Source organism: Priapulus caudatus, unplaced genomic scaffold (genome assembly GCF_000485595.1).
Source record: "Priapulus caudatus unplaced genomic scaffold, Priapulus_caudatus-5.0.1 Scaffold283, whole genome shotgun sequence".
NCBI lineage: Eukaryota > Metazoa > Priapulida > Priapulimorpha > Priapulimorphida > Priapulidae > Priapulus > Priapulus caudatus.
In genome coordinates, this window is record NW_014577344.1 from 171732 (window position 1) to 187869 (window position 16138).

At 42.7% G+C, this 16138-nt stretch overlaps 2 protein-coding genes across 6 annotated transcripts in view; one reads left to right on the forward strand and one right to left on the reverse strand.

The window, feature by feature from the left end:
* Window positions 1–3319: 3319 nt before the first annotated feature.
* The window catches only part of LOC106808518, an 18198-nt gene continuing 5379 nt past the window's right edge, over window positions 3320–16138 (reverse strand). For 2 of the 5 annotated variants that reach the window (XM_014811272.1, XM_014811271.1), the window contains exons 4-10: window positions 15287–15460; window positions 9979–10143; window positions 9641–9763; window positions 8063–9523; window positions 7631–7815; window positions 6883–7087; window positions 3320–6190 (exon numbers count right to left, since the gene is read on the reverse strand). In XM_014811272.1, coding sequence (XP_014666758.1) covers window positions 4077–6190; window positions 6883–7087; window positions 7631–7815; window positions 8063–9523; window positions 9641–9763; window positions 9979–10143; window positions 15287–15460 — 4427 coding nt within the window. In that variant the 3' untranslated portion in view covers window positions 3320–4076. The remainder of the gene's footprint in view (window positions 6191–6882; window positions 7088–7630; window positions 7816–8062; window positions 9524–9640; window positions 9764–9978; window positions 10144–15286; window positions 15461–16138) is intronic. The other 3 variants (XM_014811273.1, XM_014811275.1, XM_014811274.1) reach the window with 3 other exon arrangements.
* On the forward strand, window positions 13275–15292 carry LOC106808519 (zinc finger protein 862-like). The gene has a single exon (XM_014811276.1). It carries the CDS (start codon window positions 13396–13398, stop codon window positions 14743–14745), a length of 1350 nt encoding a protein of 449 aa, XP_014666762.1. The 5' UTR covers window positions 13275–13395; the 3' UTR covers window positions 14746–15292.

Here is a 16138-nt window from a genome sequence, read left to right on the forward strand (position 1 = left end):
ACGTACCTGCCCCTGAGATGGAGATCGAATGAAGACGGTCATGGAGGAGGAGTAGGGTGCAGGAGGAGGAGGAGGAGGAGGGGAGAAGGTGATGGAGTAGGAGGAGGAGGAGCTGAGAAGTTGATGGAGATTGAATGAAGACGGTCATGGAGGAGGAGTAGGGGGCAGGAGGAGGAGGAGGAGGAGGGGAGGAGGAGGAGTGGAGAAGGTGATGGAGATCGAATGAAGGTCATGGAGGAGGAGGAGGGGCAGGAGGAGGAGGAGAAGGAGGAGGAGAGAAGGTGATGGAGTAGGGGGAGAAGGAGGAGGAGGGGAGAAGGTGATGGAGGAGGAGAAGGAGGAGGAGGAGGAGGGGAGAAGGTGATGGAGGAGGAGTAGGAGGCACCTCCTCTCCTCCTGCCTCCTACTCCTCCTCCTCCCCTTACTCCTCCTCTTCCTCATCCTCCTCCTCCTCCTCCTCCTCCTCCTCCACCACCACCACCATCTACTCCAACACCTTCTCCCCTCCTCCTCCTCATCCTGCCTCCTACTCCTCCTGCCCCTCCTTCTCTTACCCCTACTCCAACACCGTCTCCCTTCCTCCTCCTCTTCTACCTACTCCACCACTTTCTCCCCTCCTCCTCCTGCCTCCTACTCCTCTTCCATTACCTTCTCTCCTCCTTCTCCTCCTCCCTCCTCCATCACCTTCTCCCCTCCTCCTGCCCCCTCCTCCTCCTCCATGCCCTTCTTCATTCGATCTCCATCATCTTCTCTGCTGCTCCTCCTCCTCCTCCCCCTACTCCATCACCTTCTCCCCTCCTCCTCCTCCTGCCCCCTACTCCTCCTCCTCCCCTCCTCCTCCTTCTCCTCCCCCTACTCCATCACCTCCTCCTCCTGCCCCCTCCTCCATGACCTTCTTCATTCGATCTCCATCACCTTCTCTGCTCCTCCTCCTCCCCCTACTCCATCACCTTCTTCCCTCCTTCTCCTCCTCCTCCTCCTGCCCCCTACTCCTCCTCCATGACCGTCTTCATTCAATCTCCACCTTCTCCCCCCTCCTCCTCCCCCCTCCTCCTTCCCCTACTCCATCACCTTCTCCCTTCCTCCTCCTCCTCTTACTGCCCCCTACTCCTCCTCCATGACCTTCTTCATTCGATCTCCATCACCATCTCTGCTCCTCCTCTTCCCCCCTCCTCCTCCTCCCCCTACTCTATCACCTTCTCCCCTCCTTCTCCTGCCCCCTACTCCTCATCCATGACCGTCTTCATTCGATCTCCATCTCAGGGGCAGGTACGTTTATGTAAACACAGGGTACATATATGCTGAGAAGATACAGGTCTGGTACACTTGTGTGTACATATACGTACCTCGGGTACATATCTGTAGTACCTGATACGACAACGACCCATTCAGCGTTACTTTGTGGACTTAATATATGATAAGTGTCCCCAAATCTGCCCTACGTAAAACTCTGTAGACATATTTATATATCCCATATGTTGCATTATACAATTATTTCATGATTGCAAGGAATAAATGGAGTTTTGTGGACCAAGAAAAATCATTATTTTTTTATCTCGAAAAATTGATTTTACGAGGTTCAAGGAACTCTGTTTGCTGAACAACCAACAATGTTTTGTTGTATGTAAAATCAAGAGGAAATAATACAAGGGAGTATGACTATATGACATTTCTCGATCACGAGAATAATGAATTCGCCTGAAGCCATAACCTACCCATTATTTATTACGTGTAAATCAATAAACAAGAATGCAAACGTTACACTGAACATTCATTCAGACTTTCCTCTAATCTTTTGCCTGCAAGTAATCACAATCCAGATGTGCAGACTCAAACGTGCAAGGTTTGTGAGAAATTCTTGCAAACCATTGCCCTGCAAATTAGCTAACATAATTTTATGGCAATGTCTAACACCTACAGGCCAACAATTACATAGAAATTCTTCATCTCATTGTGGGTGTTTTTACCATCTTTACATTCTCTCAAATATGATATGATGTTCCTATACACTGTTTCAAACCTACGTTTGACGCACATTGTTAGCCATCTGTGGTGAGAACTAGTGTTTATGCTATGTGGCAGCACTGCTCTGTGGACAACATTGAGTTTCAGCATGTAATACTGGTCTTTGTTTTATATGGCACATGTCATGCCCATATGTCATGTCATGTCATGTCATGCCTGGATTTTGCAACGTTTGAGTACCAATTTGCACCTAGAATGTGTATTGTACATATTGGTTTTAAGTTATAGTATTATGGTATCATTAGTTTTTGTAATTATAAAAACTAATTATCATATAATTTAATTTGAATGGTCAATAATAATAATATCTGCATAGTCAAGTTGATTATTTAAGAGTCTATCTATAAGACTTACAGCAAGAGTATCATTTTTAAGCAATTCTTGAAATGAAATTGACATCTACTCCGTTTTTATTTAGAATATATGGTCATACCATGAACATATTTATCCCATAGAGTATCAGGGGCGTAGCCAGGATTTTCAAAGTTGTAGGCACGACTATCTGAGCGGAGCGCCACCATCGGTTGGCGCGGAGCGGACAAGAAAATTTTTGGTTTTACAAACCCCCAGATGGCCGGAAACGGCCCTTCCCGAGTGTTCATTCTGGTTCCCTGGCCTCTTGCTAACTTGAGACACCTCATTCAATATCACTTTTAAACCCAAAAAACAAACGAGTTAAAATAGTGTTACGAACGAGTTAAAATGTTAAAAGACTGACAAGATCGGATCCTAGTCTTTTTCGGCGGGTAGAGTGTTGAATGAAACGGCACGCGATAGAAATGACAGCCTAGATGACAGAAGAATAGGTCACCTAATTTAGCCATATTCTTGCTACGTTCATTTCAATAGTTTTTCCTGTCTAGACTCTTAAACTCGTCCAGCAAGCTTATGGATTTGAATTATGGGCGTTTAAAAAAAAAAGATAACTTGGCCAAAAAAAGTTCAGGCCCGGGCCTACAGTGCTACATACTGGCTACGCCCCTGAGTATGTATATGTTGATGATCATAGTGGTTAAAGGGGTTATCGTAATCAATATTTCATAGGTGTAAGTGAAGTGCAATGAATTTTTATACAACTGCCTTTTCGCCAACAATCAACATCTAACAGTTATTTAGATGGTGCTCACATGAATGTTTTGGTAAATTGTCCTAGAATTTGTTGTTTGCATGTGCAATGTTTTGTGCTCATTTTTTCTTATACTTATATATGAACTGTTTACTACGTTAGAGTATACATGTATTACAGTGTGTATTACAGTATTACAGTTACACGTGTAGACAGACAAAGTCAATATTTGTTTGTTTAAATTGAAAATTGTATATAATTGTACAAAATACTTGTTCATAAAAAATTGTTATGCACATGCACAAACCTATCTATTTTAGCAGCACTACATTTTGTAACAAGAAGCTGATCGTACTATTTAGTAACATTGTAATGAAATCAAACCTCAATGCATTATTGAACACAACTGATGAAATATATATGCAACAATTAATCCTATATAAACTTTTTACACTATATAAGTGTTCATAATTTGAAATGGAAAAAATACTGGAGAACATAAACGAGTCACCGAACCCAAACGAATCACTATTTTGCTATTGTGCAAGTCACAGTTGCAAATTTTGACCTTGATTTTGATAACAATAAAACGTATATGAAATGATTTCTACTAATTTCGGACATTTGAGAGTAATATAGCAAGATGAATCGACCTTCTTTGCCACACTTTCATGAGCGGGAAACCAATCAACATCAGCCAGAACAGAAAGCAACCTTTTTTTATATTATACAAGTGTATTCTACACTAAATCTGTTTCCTTTTCAATGGCAGATACTGTCAGCCTTATCAGCTATAACAAAAAAGGATTGACTGAGCAGATAAACAAAAGGTTTACAGCACTACAATCACTTGCATAGGTATATGCCTTATATAGGTATGCATACAAAAATATTTCACTACTTTTCAAATAACCACCTAACATTTTGTAAGCTAATAATATGTCTATTCTATTCTAACAAATTAAGCTTCCATGCAGTCCACTTATCAGGTATACCACCCCACTGGTCTGTGCATATAGTCTATTACACCAGTGCAGCCATCGTCTTTATATTCTTGCACTGAATGCTGTACAGATTCTTCCCTACCAGTAAACCTATCATCCAAATCGATCAGCTCTGGTTTCTGTGTAGAGTCTATCCTACCGGTCCACTTCTTCAATCTATCTTCCTTAACATGACATTTAGTATTCATATCACCTTGAACTGACTTTTGTTGATGCCATGACTTATCAGACCACCTATCACTGGTATTATTTTGACTTGATTTTGGCTCATGGTGTTCAACCCGCCTATTATGGGAACTAGTTTCACTTTGCCACCTATCATGTGTACCAATGTTTTCTATCTTTGCCTCATTCCATGTGCTGTCTGACCCTCTATCATCAGTGTTGCCTTCACGTGATCTTGGTTCATGCCATGGCTCATCCAGCCATATCCCATCTGCACCACTCTGATCAAATTTGGGCTCATTCCATGCGTTGTCATAGCCTCTACCATTACTGTTGCCTTCAGGTGATCGTGGTTCATGCCATGGCCTATCAGGCCAACTATCACTTGTATCACGTTGATCGAACTTTGGCTCATTCCACCTGCTGTCAGAGCCTCTGTGATCACTCTTACCTTCACGTGATCTTGGTTCATGCCATGGCCTTTCTCGCCCCCTATCATTTAAACCACTGTTTTTGTTGGACTTGGGCTCGTGCCATGAACTATGTTCATTCCATGGCCTGTCCGGCCACCCACCATCGGTGCGACTTTTATCGATGCTTGGACCGTGCCAAGAGATGGCATGCCCCCTATCACTAGTATCACACTCATTGGTTTTTCCTTCATCCCATGATTTGTCCAGCCCCCTATCACCAGTAGCACATCTACTTGATCTTGGTTCATGCCAGGTCCTGCCAGGCTCTCTATTATCAGCAGTACCTGGAGCTGACCTTGGGTTATGCCATGCTCTGTCATGCCTTTTACTACCTCGACCTGACCTTGATCTATTCCATCCCTTGTCAGGCGACTTAGCATTGGGAACCGTCTCACCTGATCTAGCCTCATTCCTTGTTGTGTCACAGTCATTGGTATAACTTTGACAAGACTTTAGCGTATTCAATTTACTGTCAGACCATCTACTACCAGTATCACGCTGACCTAATCTTGTCACACGGCCTCCACAATCTGTTTCCATGTCATCACCTGAACAGTGATTTAATGGCCGATTGGTGGGTGTGCTAGGCGAGGCATCTCTGTCATTCTGTTGCATCCTCGGAACATCAGTGTTGCCGCTCACAAAATGGCCGCTCCAGTCTTCCAGCTCAACACCTGCAGGTGGGATAGCATTGGGCAGTTCTTCTACTCCATCATCAAGTGGATACCGGTGATCACTATGTCTGCCATCACGTGATTTACGCCCATGGTTAGACTGCAGTGGGCTGTTGGACAATATGCCTTGCCTGTCTGCGCTCACTGCTTGGTACTGGTTGACCGAGGAGGTATGCGACGGCAATGAAGTTGTATTTGGATTACTACTATCAACACATGGCAATGCAGACTTTAGCGCGCCATGTTCGAAGTCAGGTGGGGACCTTAGTAGGCCAGAAGAGGTATTGGTTTCTGTGTGCGAGGGAGTAGCAAGGAATCCAACAGGAGGCTTCAGCAAGCCGTCCACATCCATTTGACGCACAGGAAAGTTGGGTCTCTGCATAATCACACAGTCCTGGTCAGTTGGAATGACTGGCCTTACAGGTACATCCATGAGTGAGGGCAAGCTGCTGGCAGATACAGGCAGACTCTGCACACTATGACGATTTTGTGTATGCCCTGGCCCAGGAAATCTCCTTTGCCCAACAGACCATTGGTGACCTGTTCCACGTAGATTTCTCACCCTCGACTTGTTACCGTGGTCTTTTACCATTCTATTTGTGTGGCCGGCTGTGAAGGCTTTCTTCTGGATATCAGTGTGATGTGTTCCTCGAAAGATGACCTTCTCCCCTGACTGCTTGCTTAGTCCTTTCATTGTTTGTGAAACGCGATTGCTACTGCCTGCCACAATTTCTTGTTTAGTCGGTTTCATCTTATTCCGGGTCACAGCCATCATTTTCACACCTGTTTATCAAAAAGTGTTCGATTAATACACAGCCCACTGAATTTTTGCTTTGGTTCACATATATATATATATGTGACTTATATTATAATTATGTTTTAGTATTAGTATGGGCATTAGTATAAGGTGGTCAGTCTATTTACTATCACCACCTACGTACCCATCACCCATATAGCAATTATGATAACAATGGGTGATACGTAATGCTTGACAGTGGTAGCCATATTAGTTATTCTGGCAATGACAACTTCATGCAGTGTGATTTTTTATTCTTTTCATTATTCTACCAGGTAGGTGAATGACTGTCATAACATGCCACAATCAAACAGATACAGATACGTTTAGCTAGTACATTAGATCGGTTTGCCCGTGGCTCACACATCTCTCAGATTAGTGCTCCTATTAGAACCAGATACTTGACATCCGTAAAATATCGAACACAAATTTACAAATGTTTAGAAATGTAGAGCAAAATTCTATACTTTTTGCTGCCAGTGAAGAGCTTTCAGTTTAACTCATTTGTTTATTATTACATTACTGTAGTAAACGTTATCATATTTCTTCTTTTGTACTTTTAGATTCAATTATATTTTGGTTCATAAAAGAACCCAAGCAGTGCTTGGTAACCCCACTAGTTAGTCACACATTTAACTTTTTTATAACAAGATAGCTTTTATAATAGCTTCATGCCTACCCGTTTTTGACCGCATGATCTCCAGCATGTACTGGCTATCTTGCAGCTGCAGTAACTTTGTAAAAGCTCTCCCAAACAGCTCCTGCCGTAGCTCCCTTCTCAGCTGCTCAGACGTTTTGCACTCTGGCTGGAACTCCAACCATGGCACCAATTGGCTCGAGGCAATGAGGATTCCACTCAGCAAGACGTGCATCATGACACATTCCTGAAATGGACGCAGGCCATCTGGTTGATTACACATGCGTTTACATAATGGGCAATGCAAGTTTCCTTTTACATATATCTGTGTACTCCAGTGAAAAAAATACACGGGGGCTCGGGGCGATTTAGCCCCCGAAATGCCAAAAAGAGCCCCTGAAATGCCAAAAAGAGCCCCCGTAAATTTGCAGAGTTCAAGGCAAACCAAATTTTAGAGTGCTATTTTCATGCACGCGAGCTTGAAAAGTAGCCCCCGAAAAATAAATAATATTTTTTTCCCTGGTGTACTCTGCAAGTGACAAACACATAGCTTCATTAGTCACTGTTGTTTGAGGGCAGATGGATTCTCAGACCATTGTATTAACTTAATTTAAAGTAATATGCCTAGGAAGAGGAGGTTTTACTATTATTTACTCGGACACAGACTTATTACGTGCTCATTTATTGTCCCTACTTCAACTTTACATGCTACCACAATCCTTGCTTAAACTGCGAATTGCAAACACACGTGCTTATTATACCAACACATCAAGGAACGTGATAGGTTTACCTTGCCTAACATATCTTTAACATCTGATACGAAACTGATGTCCAGATTCATAGACTTGACTGTAGCAGTGAATAGACCTGGTATATCACGAGCAGCAATGTCTGTGGAGGACTTTATGAGTGCTTGTGCCAAATGCTGTAACCATTTCTTATCCAAAGCAAGCTCACTGGCATCATCCATATGCACTGCACAACCAATTTAACAAACAATAAACTCATTGCCATCACTCTTGCAATGAGGAAATAAATTATTTAAGTGAAAACATTAGTGCAATTTTAATCATACTAGCAGACAAGTAAGTGACAACTTAATTCATATGTGCATTTTGTATTGATCTAGTAAACCTTTGCGTTAAAAAAACATTCCATAGATGAATAGTAACATGTGCTGCATCAAGATAAACTCGTCAGTACTCTACATATGTACTCATACCTTGCTCAGTAACAAGATTTCCGGGGCTGGCACCTTCAGCGACTGACGGGTTTGCTCTGTCTGCAAACAATGTCATGCTGCGGCTATCCTGTGCCACCTTTGACGACACCTGATCCACATTACTCCTCCCATTTGAATTCTGCTGGATGCCTTCTTTATTTTCGAAACTTTCAGACGTAAACTTTCCATGTAGGGTAGCCTGGGTGGGCGACCTTTGATGTTCTCTTCCAGATAAATCTATGTGAGGCAGAACATGGTTAGGCACATTGGGCACAGCTGAGCTATGGGGAGCTCTACACTCCTCCCCTGCCATGCCTGGACCTGTGCCCTTGTGACCAGTCACCTCCATGCAGATTGCAGTAGGTGACACATCGTTGGCACTGGATGTTGCAGCCAAGTTACAAGCCATTCCATGGCTCTGAACAGATGTCCACCTCTCCCACTGACCGCGCACAAATTCCGGTTCGTCTCGTTCATCCTCAGAGGACGGCAGTCCCTGCCAGGTGTCACAGGGGTTGCTTGCCAAGTTCTCATTGAAAGCGTCATCTTCGTAGTACGAGTACCTTTGCCAAGCATCAGATGTATCTATATTCCTACCTGCATCAGGTATCACACTATAGTTTTGCTCTGTCTCTATCATCTCCTCTCCAGACGGATCCACCTCTTCTCTGAACTGAGTTATGTTTTCCCAGTCCTGATTGCCAGCTATTCCTATATGTATATTTGCAGTCTCGTCACCAACATGTGTTGTTACATTTGACCGTGCCACGATACTGCATGATGGAAAAGCTGATGACTCAACTTCCTCAGATGATGTTTTGCCGGCCAATTCTCGTTGTTGTTTCTGTAGTGGTATAACCCTAGGAGACTCTTTCACCTCCATGTCTATCTTTTGCGTTCTGCATACGGGAATGAATCCAGCGTAGTGCACTGGGTCAGTAGCAGATGATAGTGTCTCGCTATCCTTCGAGGAAAATTCGACTACCGACTCGCTGATTCGCTGAGTTGCAATCTCATCACTCTGTTGTTTCAGCCTCCCCTGAGATTTAATGATAGTCACGGTCGGTACCACATGCGGGCTGCTGACACTGCTCACAGGGGCACTGATTCTAGCATGAGACATCTGTCGAGATCTCGCTTGCTCCGGAATCGAATCCTGACAAATGATCTTCCGTGGCACTGGTTGGTTGTGCTCACGGGGCAGCGCGTCAGCACACCAGTGCAGTCTACCTACCACAGCTATCGTCGGCTGATGCGTGACAGATTCGTCGGCGTCCCTCTTTGAACCATGACCATCTGACTTTTTACAAGCCGCTTTCACCCGGTCTTGGGATCGTACTGTAATACACTTCTTACTGCTCGATGCTCCTGTGTCAGCCACAGTCAGAGTAGGACTCATCCGTGTTAAAGAAGATCTGTTCACCAGACGATGAAAATCGGGTCGTGGTTTTGCACAATCAGCTAGAAAAGCAAATAGAAAATATTAGTCTGCAGATTTTTTACGAAACAACTCTACAATTACAGCAGTTCATCGGCAATTGCTTGTTATTGTGACTGTCGTCTCGCTGTCAAACGCACCATGCTCACCGGGATCGCTTTTGACTACAATGTGGACGTTATCTGCTGGTGCCATCTGCTGGCCATCATAATCACTAAACTGCTCATCACTGGGGTGGGAATTCAAGTGCACCACCTGGTACTCTATAATTAAACAAAACACTCATTACATACAAGAGATGGTATAACTTAATTTGTTTAAGTTCAAGATATATAATTTTTCTTATATGTGATATATGTAAAGATTATATGACAGCACATTCCAAGCAAAGAAGAACAGTATAGCACACATTATGCAATGATGAACGCTAAAGCATAAGCTACAAGGCAGTGTGCCTGCCCATCTATCTGTGACGTACCGCCATTTACTCTATTTAACATGAACGTCTCCGGAGAGAGCGACAGTAGAGTCTTGTAGGATTGCTCGTACACATGCCGCTCAGCTTGCTGGGACGTTGGCCAGGGTTTCTTGCTTGCCAGCAGCACCACATCATCGACAGACAACCTAGCCGTGAATAGGGTCCCTACATCGCCAATGCAAAAATAGCTCAGGTCAGTGTGATTAAAATCTCAGTTTCAGCGTTCGAAATTCAGTGGCACGTACTAGTTACTGTTGAACCTAACAATGTTGTTGTGGTAAACAATGATTTTAACTGAGCATTGGAGGTCAAAGTTTACACTTCAGCGTGAGAAACTAGCGGTCGCCCAGTCGCCAGTGGCGATTAGAAAATCGACCGGGCAACTGCTTGCTCGTGCCAGCTGGTCCGGCGGGGCGACTAGATAATCGCCGCACAGGAAATAAAAAATTTACCAAACTGATTATTTTGTTATTCTCTACTAACCTTCTACATTATTCTAATGAAATGAATGGTAAATTTAATCAAATATAGACTAAAAATAGTCAAATTCCGAAGCCTAAAGTCCATGCGAAGTACACAAACCCGCAATGTTTTTTTGTGTTCGATTTTCTAGGTCATGCTGTTAAACCTCGGCTAATTCGATAATACTGGGCATCCCTGACCAATCAGCGATCGCGTAATAAAATATGATAATTTATAGGAATAATGGGCGGTCTTCAGAGACCGCTGATCTTTGAAATCGACTTGCGGACTTGTTCCGATTTACTACGCATCAGTGTATTAAAACGAGTAAAAAATATAATTTGCTGATGAAAAGAAACAGAACATATATCTTCACTATCAAGATACTGTCATATTATGTAACTGAAACAAATTGCGTATTAGTACATGAAGATGGCAGCACCATCTAACAATAAACATCACTATCACTAATATTATTATTAATTATAATGTTGTTGTTTAACTTCCCTATTAATATTATATATCGTATTCCATTTATTATTAAGAATACCTTAGAATGCACATCACCAAATTGCACCATCCCCACCCCCTATAAAAACGTCCCCACATCCGAGTCATTCACTTTGCTACGACAGAAATCATGGACCAGTGCCTACTGACCAGGACCAGTGCCTCCAATTATCAGTTTTTCACCCTGCACTTACTGCGTTATTAAATCTGGATACCGATTGGGAAGGTGTAACTAGAATAGAAGTAACTCCTACTCTCTTACAGCAGTAAAATCAATGTGTACTCAAGTGTGATTCTTTCTATTACATGACACATTTGTTCAGCAATGATCAGTGCTTCAACAAGTACAGTTGTTTAGCAAATAGATCAGGTTGACAGTGTACCATGTTACATGTACAATAATATGCTGGTTCAGTCAGTAAATGCCGTGCACCAATTGCATTATGAGAACTGCAGCAAGTGACCTTCTTATTTATCATGGTGCCTCAGAAATTGGGTGATTACCACCAACTATTTCTGTTCTATATGGTTTGCTTATGTTCCCTTTCCATAAATTCCATGCTTATAACCATGCAGCCCTCGACACTAACGGTTGTCCGATTGCCCGGGGCAAGTGAAAGTCTACGTCGGACAAGTTATTCTCTTGGCTAGTTGCCCGATCGGACAAGTGAAAAATTCTAGTTGTTTAATATTCCTAATATCATTTGAGCCAGGCCGCTATATCGCACGATATCCTCGCGTTCTATTATCGTTCTTATCAAAGGTCGCCGAAAAAAGCAGCGCATACACCCCTGTCACTCACTTTTACAGATTTACTAACAGCGCGCCGCGCGGCAGGCGTGGCAGCGCGGCAGCGCGTGCAGCCTGGCTGCGTACACGTTCCTAGCTGTGGCGGCATTGATTGATGTACGGGGGGGGGGCGAATGCACTGATTGTCTGTGGGGGGGAAGGCGAAAACTCTTTCCTGGAATTGTGGAAAGAAACTACAATCGGGAATGACACCCAATGAGCGTGCCGCCGCGCACAGGTGTCAGATTCCTGCATTTCATCGCGAATCTCATTTCGGTGAAAATGTCTAAGCAGACGAGTTAGCCAAGTTTTTCAAGTTCCTTAAGCGGAAAAACGACTGATGCTGCGCAAGCAAGAAAGAGTATAGAGAAAAAGAGGAAGCGAGGCATGGGTGCCAAGCTGGGCAAATACATTTCCGGTCTGCGTGACACGAAAAATGGTAATAAATTAAACTTACTTTTGATATTTGATGAAATGCATATCATTCGATTGGGAAGGGCAGTAGGAGAGGGGATAATTGCTGCTATCTTTATTTAATGTTGACTGTCGCCTTGAAAAATAAATATGTAGATATTTTTGCACCCCATTTCTTTTAATCATTTGTAATAAAAATGCCAAACAAATTAAAAATGAGAAGAATTTTGAAACTTAACTCCGCCTACTTAAAATCCCTTTTATTTATCAATTAAGTTCGGTTGGAATAAGTTTTTATTTATTTAATGTTATCAACTCATATTTTACTTAAATTTAAATGAAAAAATTTAGTGGGTTTTATTTTTAATACTGTCTTGTTGGTCTACCCAACTACGGTTCTCATTTGTGGCACTTGTGAAAAGTGGAAGATAAAGCAGGGCAACAGCGTTTGTAGAGGGTGCAAGAGCTATAGGTTTGACTCCATCCAGGCACACTTCTTCAAACAGCAGGCACTTATGTGTAGAGAGGCAGAGATAGTGGCAGAAAGACGAGGCAGCTGACTACAGGCAGACCTGGTCGCGATGGATGCTATCCTCAACAACAAGCTATGGATGAAGAGTTAGAAATCATGAAAAGAATGTTGAATACAGCATATTTTGTCATGCATTATGAAATGCATGGACAATCATATCCTCAACCCCTTTATCTAGACCTCCAAATCAAGAATGGATCTAATCTAAATCGCTTGACATCATATGCATACTGATAAAGCATGTGCCAGGTTATTTTTTCCATAATAATAATTCATAACAAATAGTGTGTATCTCATACTTTGCTACCTCATTTTCAATGTACCTCGATCCCTTGCGAGATAACTTACTATAAATAATAATAACCAAGGGCTATATCTTGTAAAACAAAAAAAAAATTGATTTTCTTCTTTTCTTTTCGATACGTCAAGTCAAATAATTGTTACAGACTTGACACAATTTGTAATCATTTTCTTTAAACAGATTTGGGACACACATTGCTGAAGCAATTCGAGAGCCCATTCGAGTGCCCTCCGTGATGCCAAGAGTCTAGCTGCTGATGTTTGATGGGGCTACTGGTAGCAGTATTTCTGAAGTAGAAATAATCTACTGTAGGCTTGTTAAAGATGGAATTCCAACTGACTATTTTATTGGTTTAGAAGACTTGGAGCATGCCCATAGCCAGGGTGTTTACGATGCTATTAATTTAGCCATGACCAAGTTTGGTTGTCCTGACTGGTTAGATAAAGTCATTGGTGTAGGGTGTGATGGGGCAGCAGTAAATATTGGTAATAAGAATAGTGTGAAAACAAGATTACTTCAGGAGTGTCCACATCTTGTTGTTACGCATTGTGTAGCGCACCGGCTCGAACTCGGTGTATTAAATGCTATTAAAGAGAATGAAATGCTAACGACTGTTAAGGATATGTTGCTGAAAGTGCACAAGCACTACCATTATTCCCCCAAAGCATTGAGAGAGCTGAGGGCCATTGCAAATGCCATGGATGAGCGTTGCATTAAGCCCAAACGCCTGCAAGGTACAAGGTGGCTGCCGCATATTATGAAGGCATCAAAAGCACTAATGGATGGCTACGTTCCTGTGAGGGCTCACTTCGAGCATGTGTCGCAAGCAGGTCCAAACCAAGCCACGGCAGAAGTCAAGGGGAGAGCTACCTACTTGGCCAACAAGCTCAAAGACTACAGGGTACTACGGTTTATGGTATTTCTGGAAGATCTGCTGGAAATTGTCAGTGCCCTCAGCCTGAAATTCCAGTCCAGTTGTCTCACTTCCGTCGACTACCTTGATGCTCTGGAAACTGCCAACCTCATGCTGGTTCAGCTCCGCCAACAGCCAGGTGACCACTACAATGCCTTCACTGCAAATATTGTGCAGTCTGGTGATGGGGACTGGGAGTACAAAGGCCACAAGCTGCTTCACTACCAGCCACATGCCTACAACTTCGACAACACCATCGATGCAGTCATGGAGAGGATGAATGGTAGGTTACAGAATCAAGACCCTATCCTCAGCCAAGCTCGAGTATTTGATTGTAAAGACTGGCCACGTGACAGACAGGAGCTTGCCGTGTATGGTAATGAACAAGTGGCAGCACTGACCAGGCACTTTTCCACTGTGCTCACTAAGCGTCAGTGCGATATTGCTGCAATAGCAAACGAATGGACACAGGTGAAAGCTCACTTGGGAAGAAGGATGGCTAACAATCCCAGAGTTCTGCCATCCATCTCAGTGATCTTCCCATTGGGTGAAATGTGCAGCAATCTGCTCCATCTCGTGGAAATTATACTCACTATTCCTGTCTCGACAGCTGTGTGTGAAAGGGGGTTTTCCGCTGTGAAGAGAATTAAGTCCGATTGGAGAGCCAGCCTCACAACCGAAACGATGACGCGTCTGTTAGGGGTGTCCATGGAAGGCCCTACTTTGGATGCCTATGACGCTGGAAAAGCTATGGATCTTTGGTGGACCAGGGCTCAGCGGTCAAGACGCCCCCAGTTCCATGACGCTGATGATGATGATGATGATGATGATAATGATCTCTGGTGATGTTAGCTGCCAAGTTTGCTACACGTAATACAGCTTGTTGCATTCCTACATATCACGTCTGTTTAGTTAACCTGAATTTACCTGACTCACCCATCACCTATATTGATGTGATGAAATAAACCATATTTCTGTGTAGTATTACTCACTTTGTTTGCCTTCTTATTTGATGATACAACAAAATAAACGTCGTGTAAATTTCATTATGAATTTCCACGTATATACTGTAATACGATATGCACTGACCCAAAAATGGACCTTGCAAGTATGCAAAAAATGCAAGTAAATTTCGGACAAGTAAAATCAAAATTCGGACAAGTAAAAATTGCTTCTTGTTGCCCGACAGGACAACCAGATATGAAAATAAGTGTCGAGGGCTGCCATGTATATAAACATTTACTCCCTATCCCATATGAAGTGTTGATAAAACGAATGTTGCCTTGGTGACTCTACCTTGTAAATCTTTGCCTTGGTAGCCATTCAATTTGCCTTACCTTAGAGAAAAACATTAGTTTGACCCCTGCTACATGCAAATTGCACACACCTGTTACATGATTATTAGACATGATCTTCACATTTATAGATGTGGCAATGTCACTGCCAGCACGATCTATAGCATGGCGTGGAGAGCATGGAAGCTTGTCCTCTCTCTGCAGAGCTGCTGCCATCTGAAGTATTGGTGACTGATCATTCAGATCCTTGTCTATTATGAAATATACTGCAAATAAATGTATACTATCTTGTAGGAAATGTATTTGTTCTACCACAGACATATAGTTAAACCTCAACCTACATGTAACATGATTACTTGTTATATTAACAAGTGCCGCAGAGCGACAGGGCTCATCTGGTGTCTGGTGTTCTGCTGATAAATTCATTTGTGCATAGCAAGACGTCCTATACATACGTTCATTTCTAACCCAAAAAAACAACACTTCAAACTAGTGTAATAAAATTCCGATAGATGGCGGGCCGCTATCAAAGGCATCGTTGCATCGGTCAGCAAAAGCATTGCAGCAATGGCAGCTGTCAGTGTGACGACGGATTGCAAAAAGCAAGAGCGAATAATTACCATATTATTATTATACATAACGTGCGTTCTATGGTTTCAGGTAATAAGGTATATTAAACCCCTTGCGAGGCACATCTGGCTCGTTAAAAATAGCTCAATGGTTGATACAACCAGAGGCAGAGCAGCTCGTGCAAGATTACAATTTACAGCAATACGATAGCAAATATCTCTAAACTAATTTCAGTACAAGATAGGCCAGTGATTAGTGGACCGAATAAGCTCAAGAACGTACACACTTGCGTCTATATTGGTGCCAAAATTTGATGAGAAAATTAAGTCTGGGAAATCCGCAGCCTCACTCTTGGGTAATTATTTGAGTGCTAG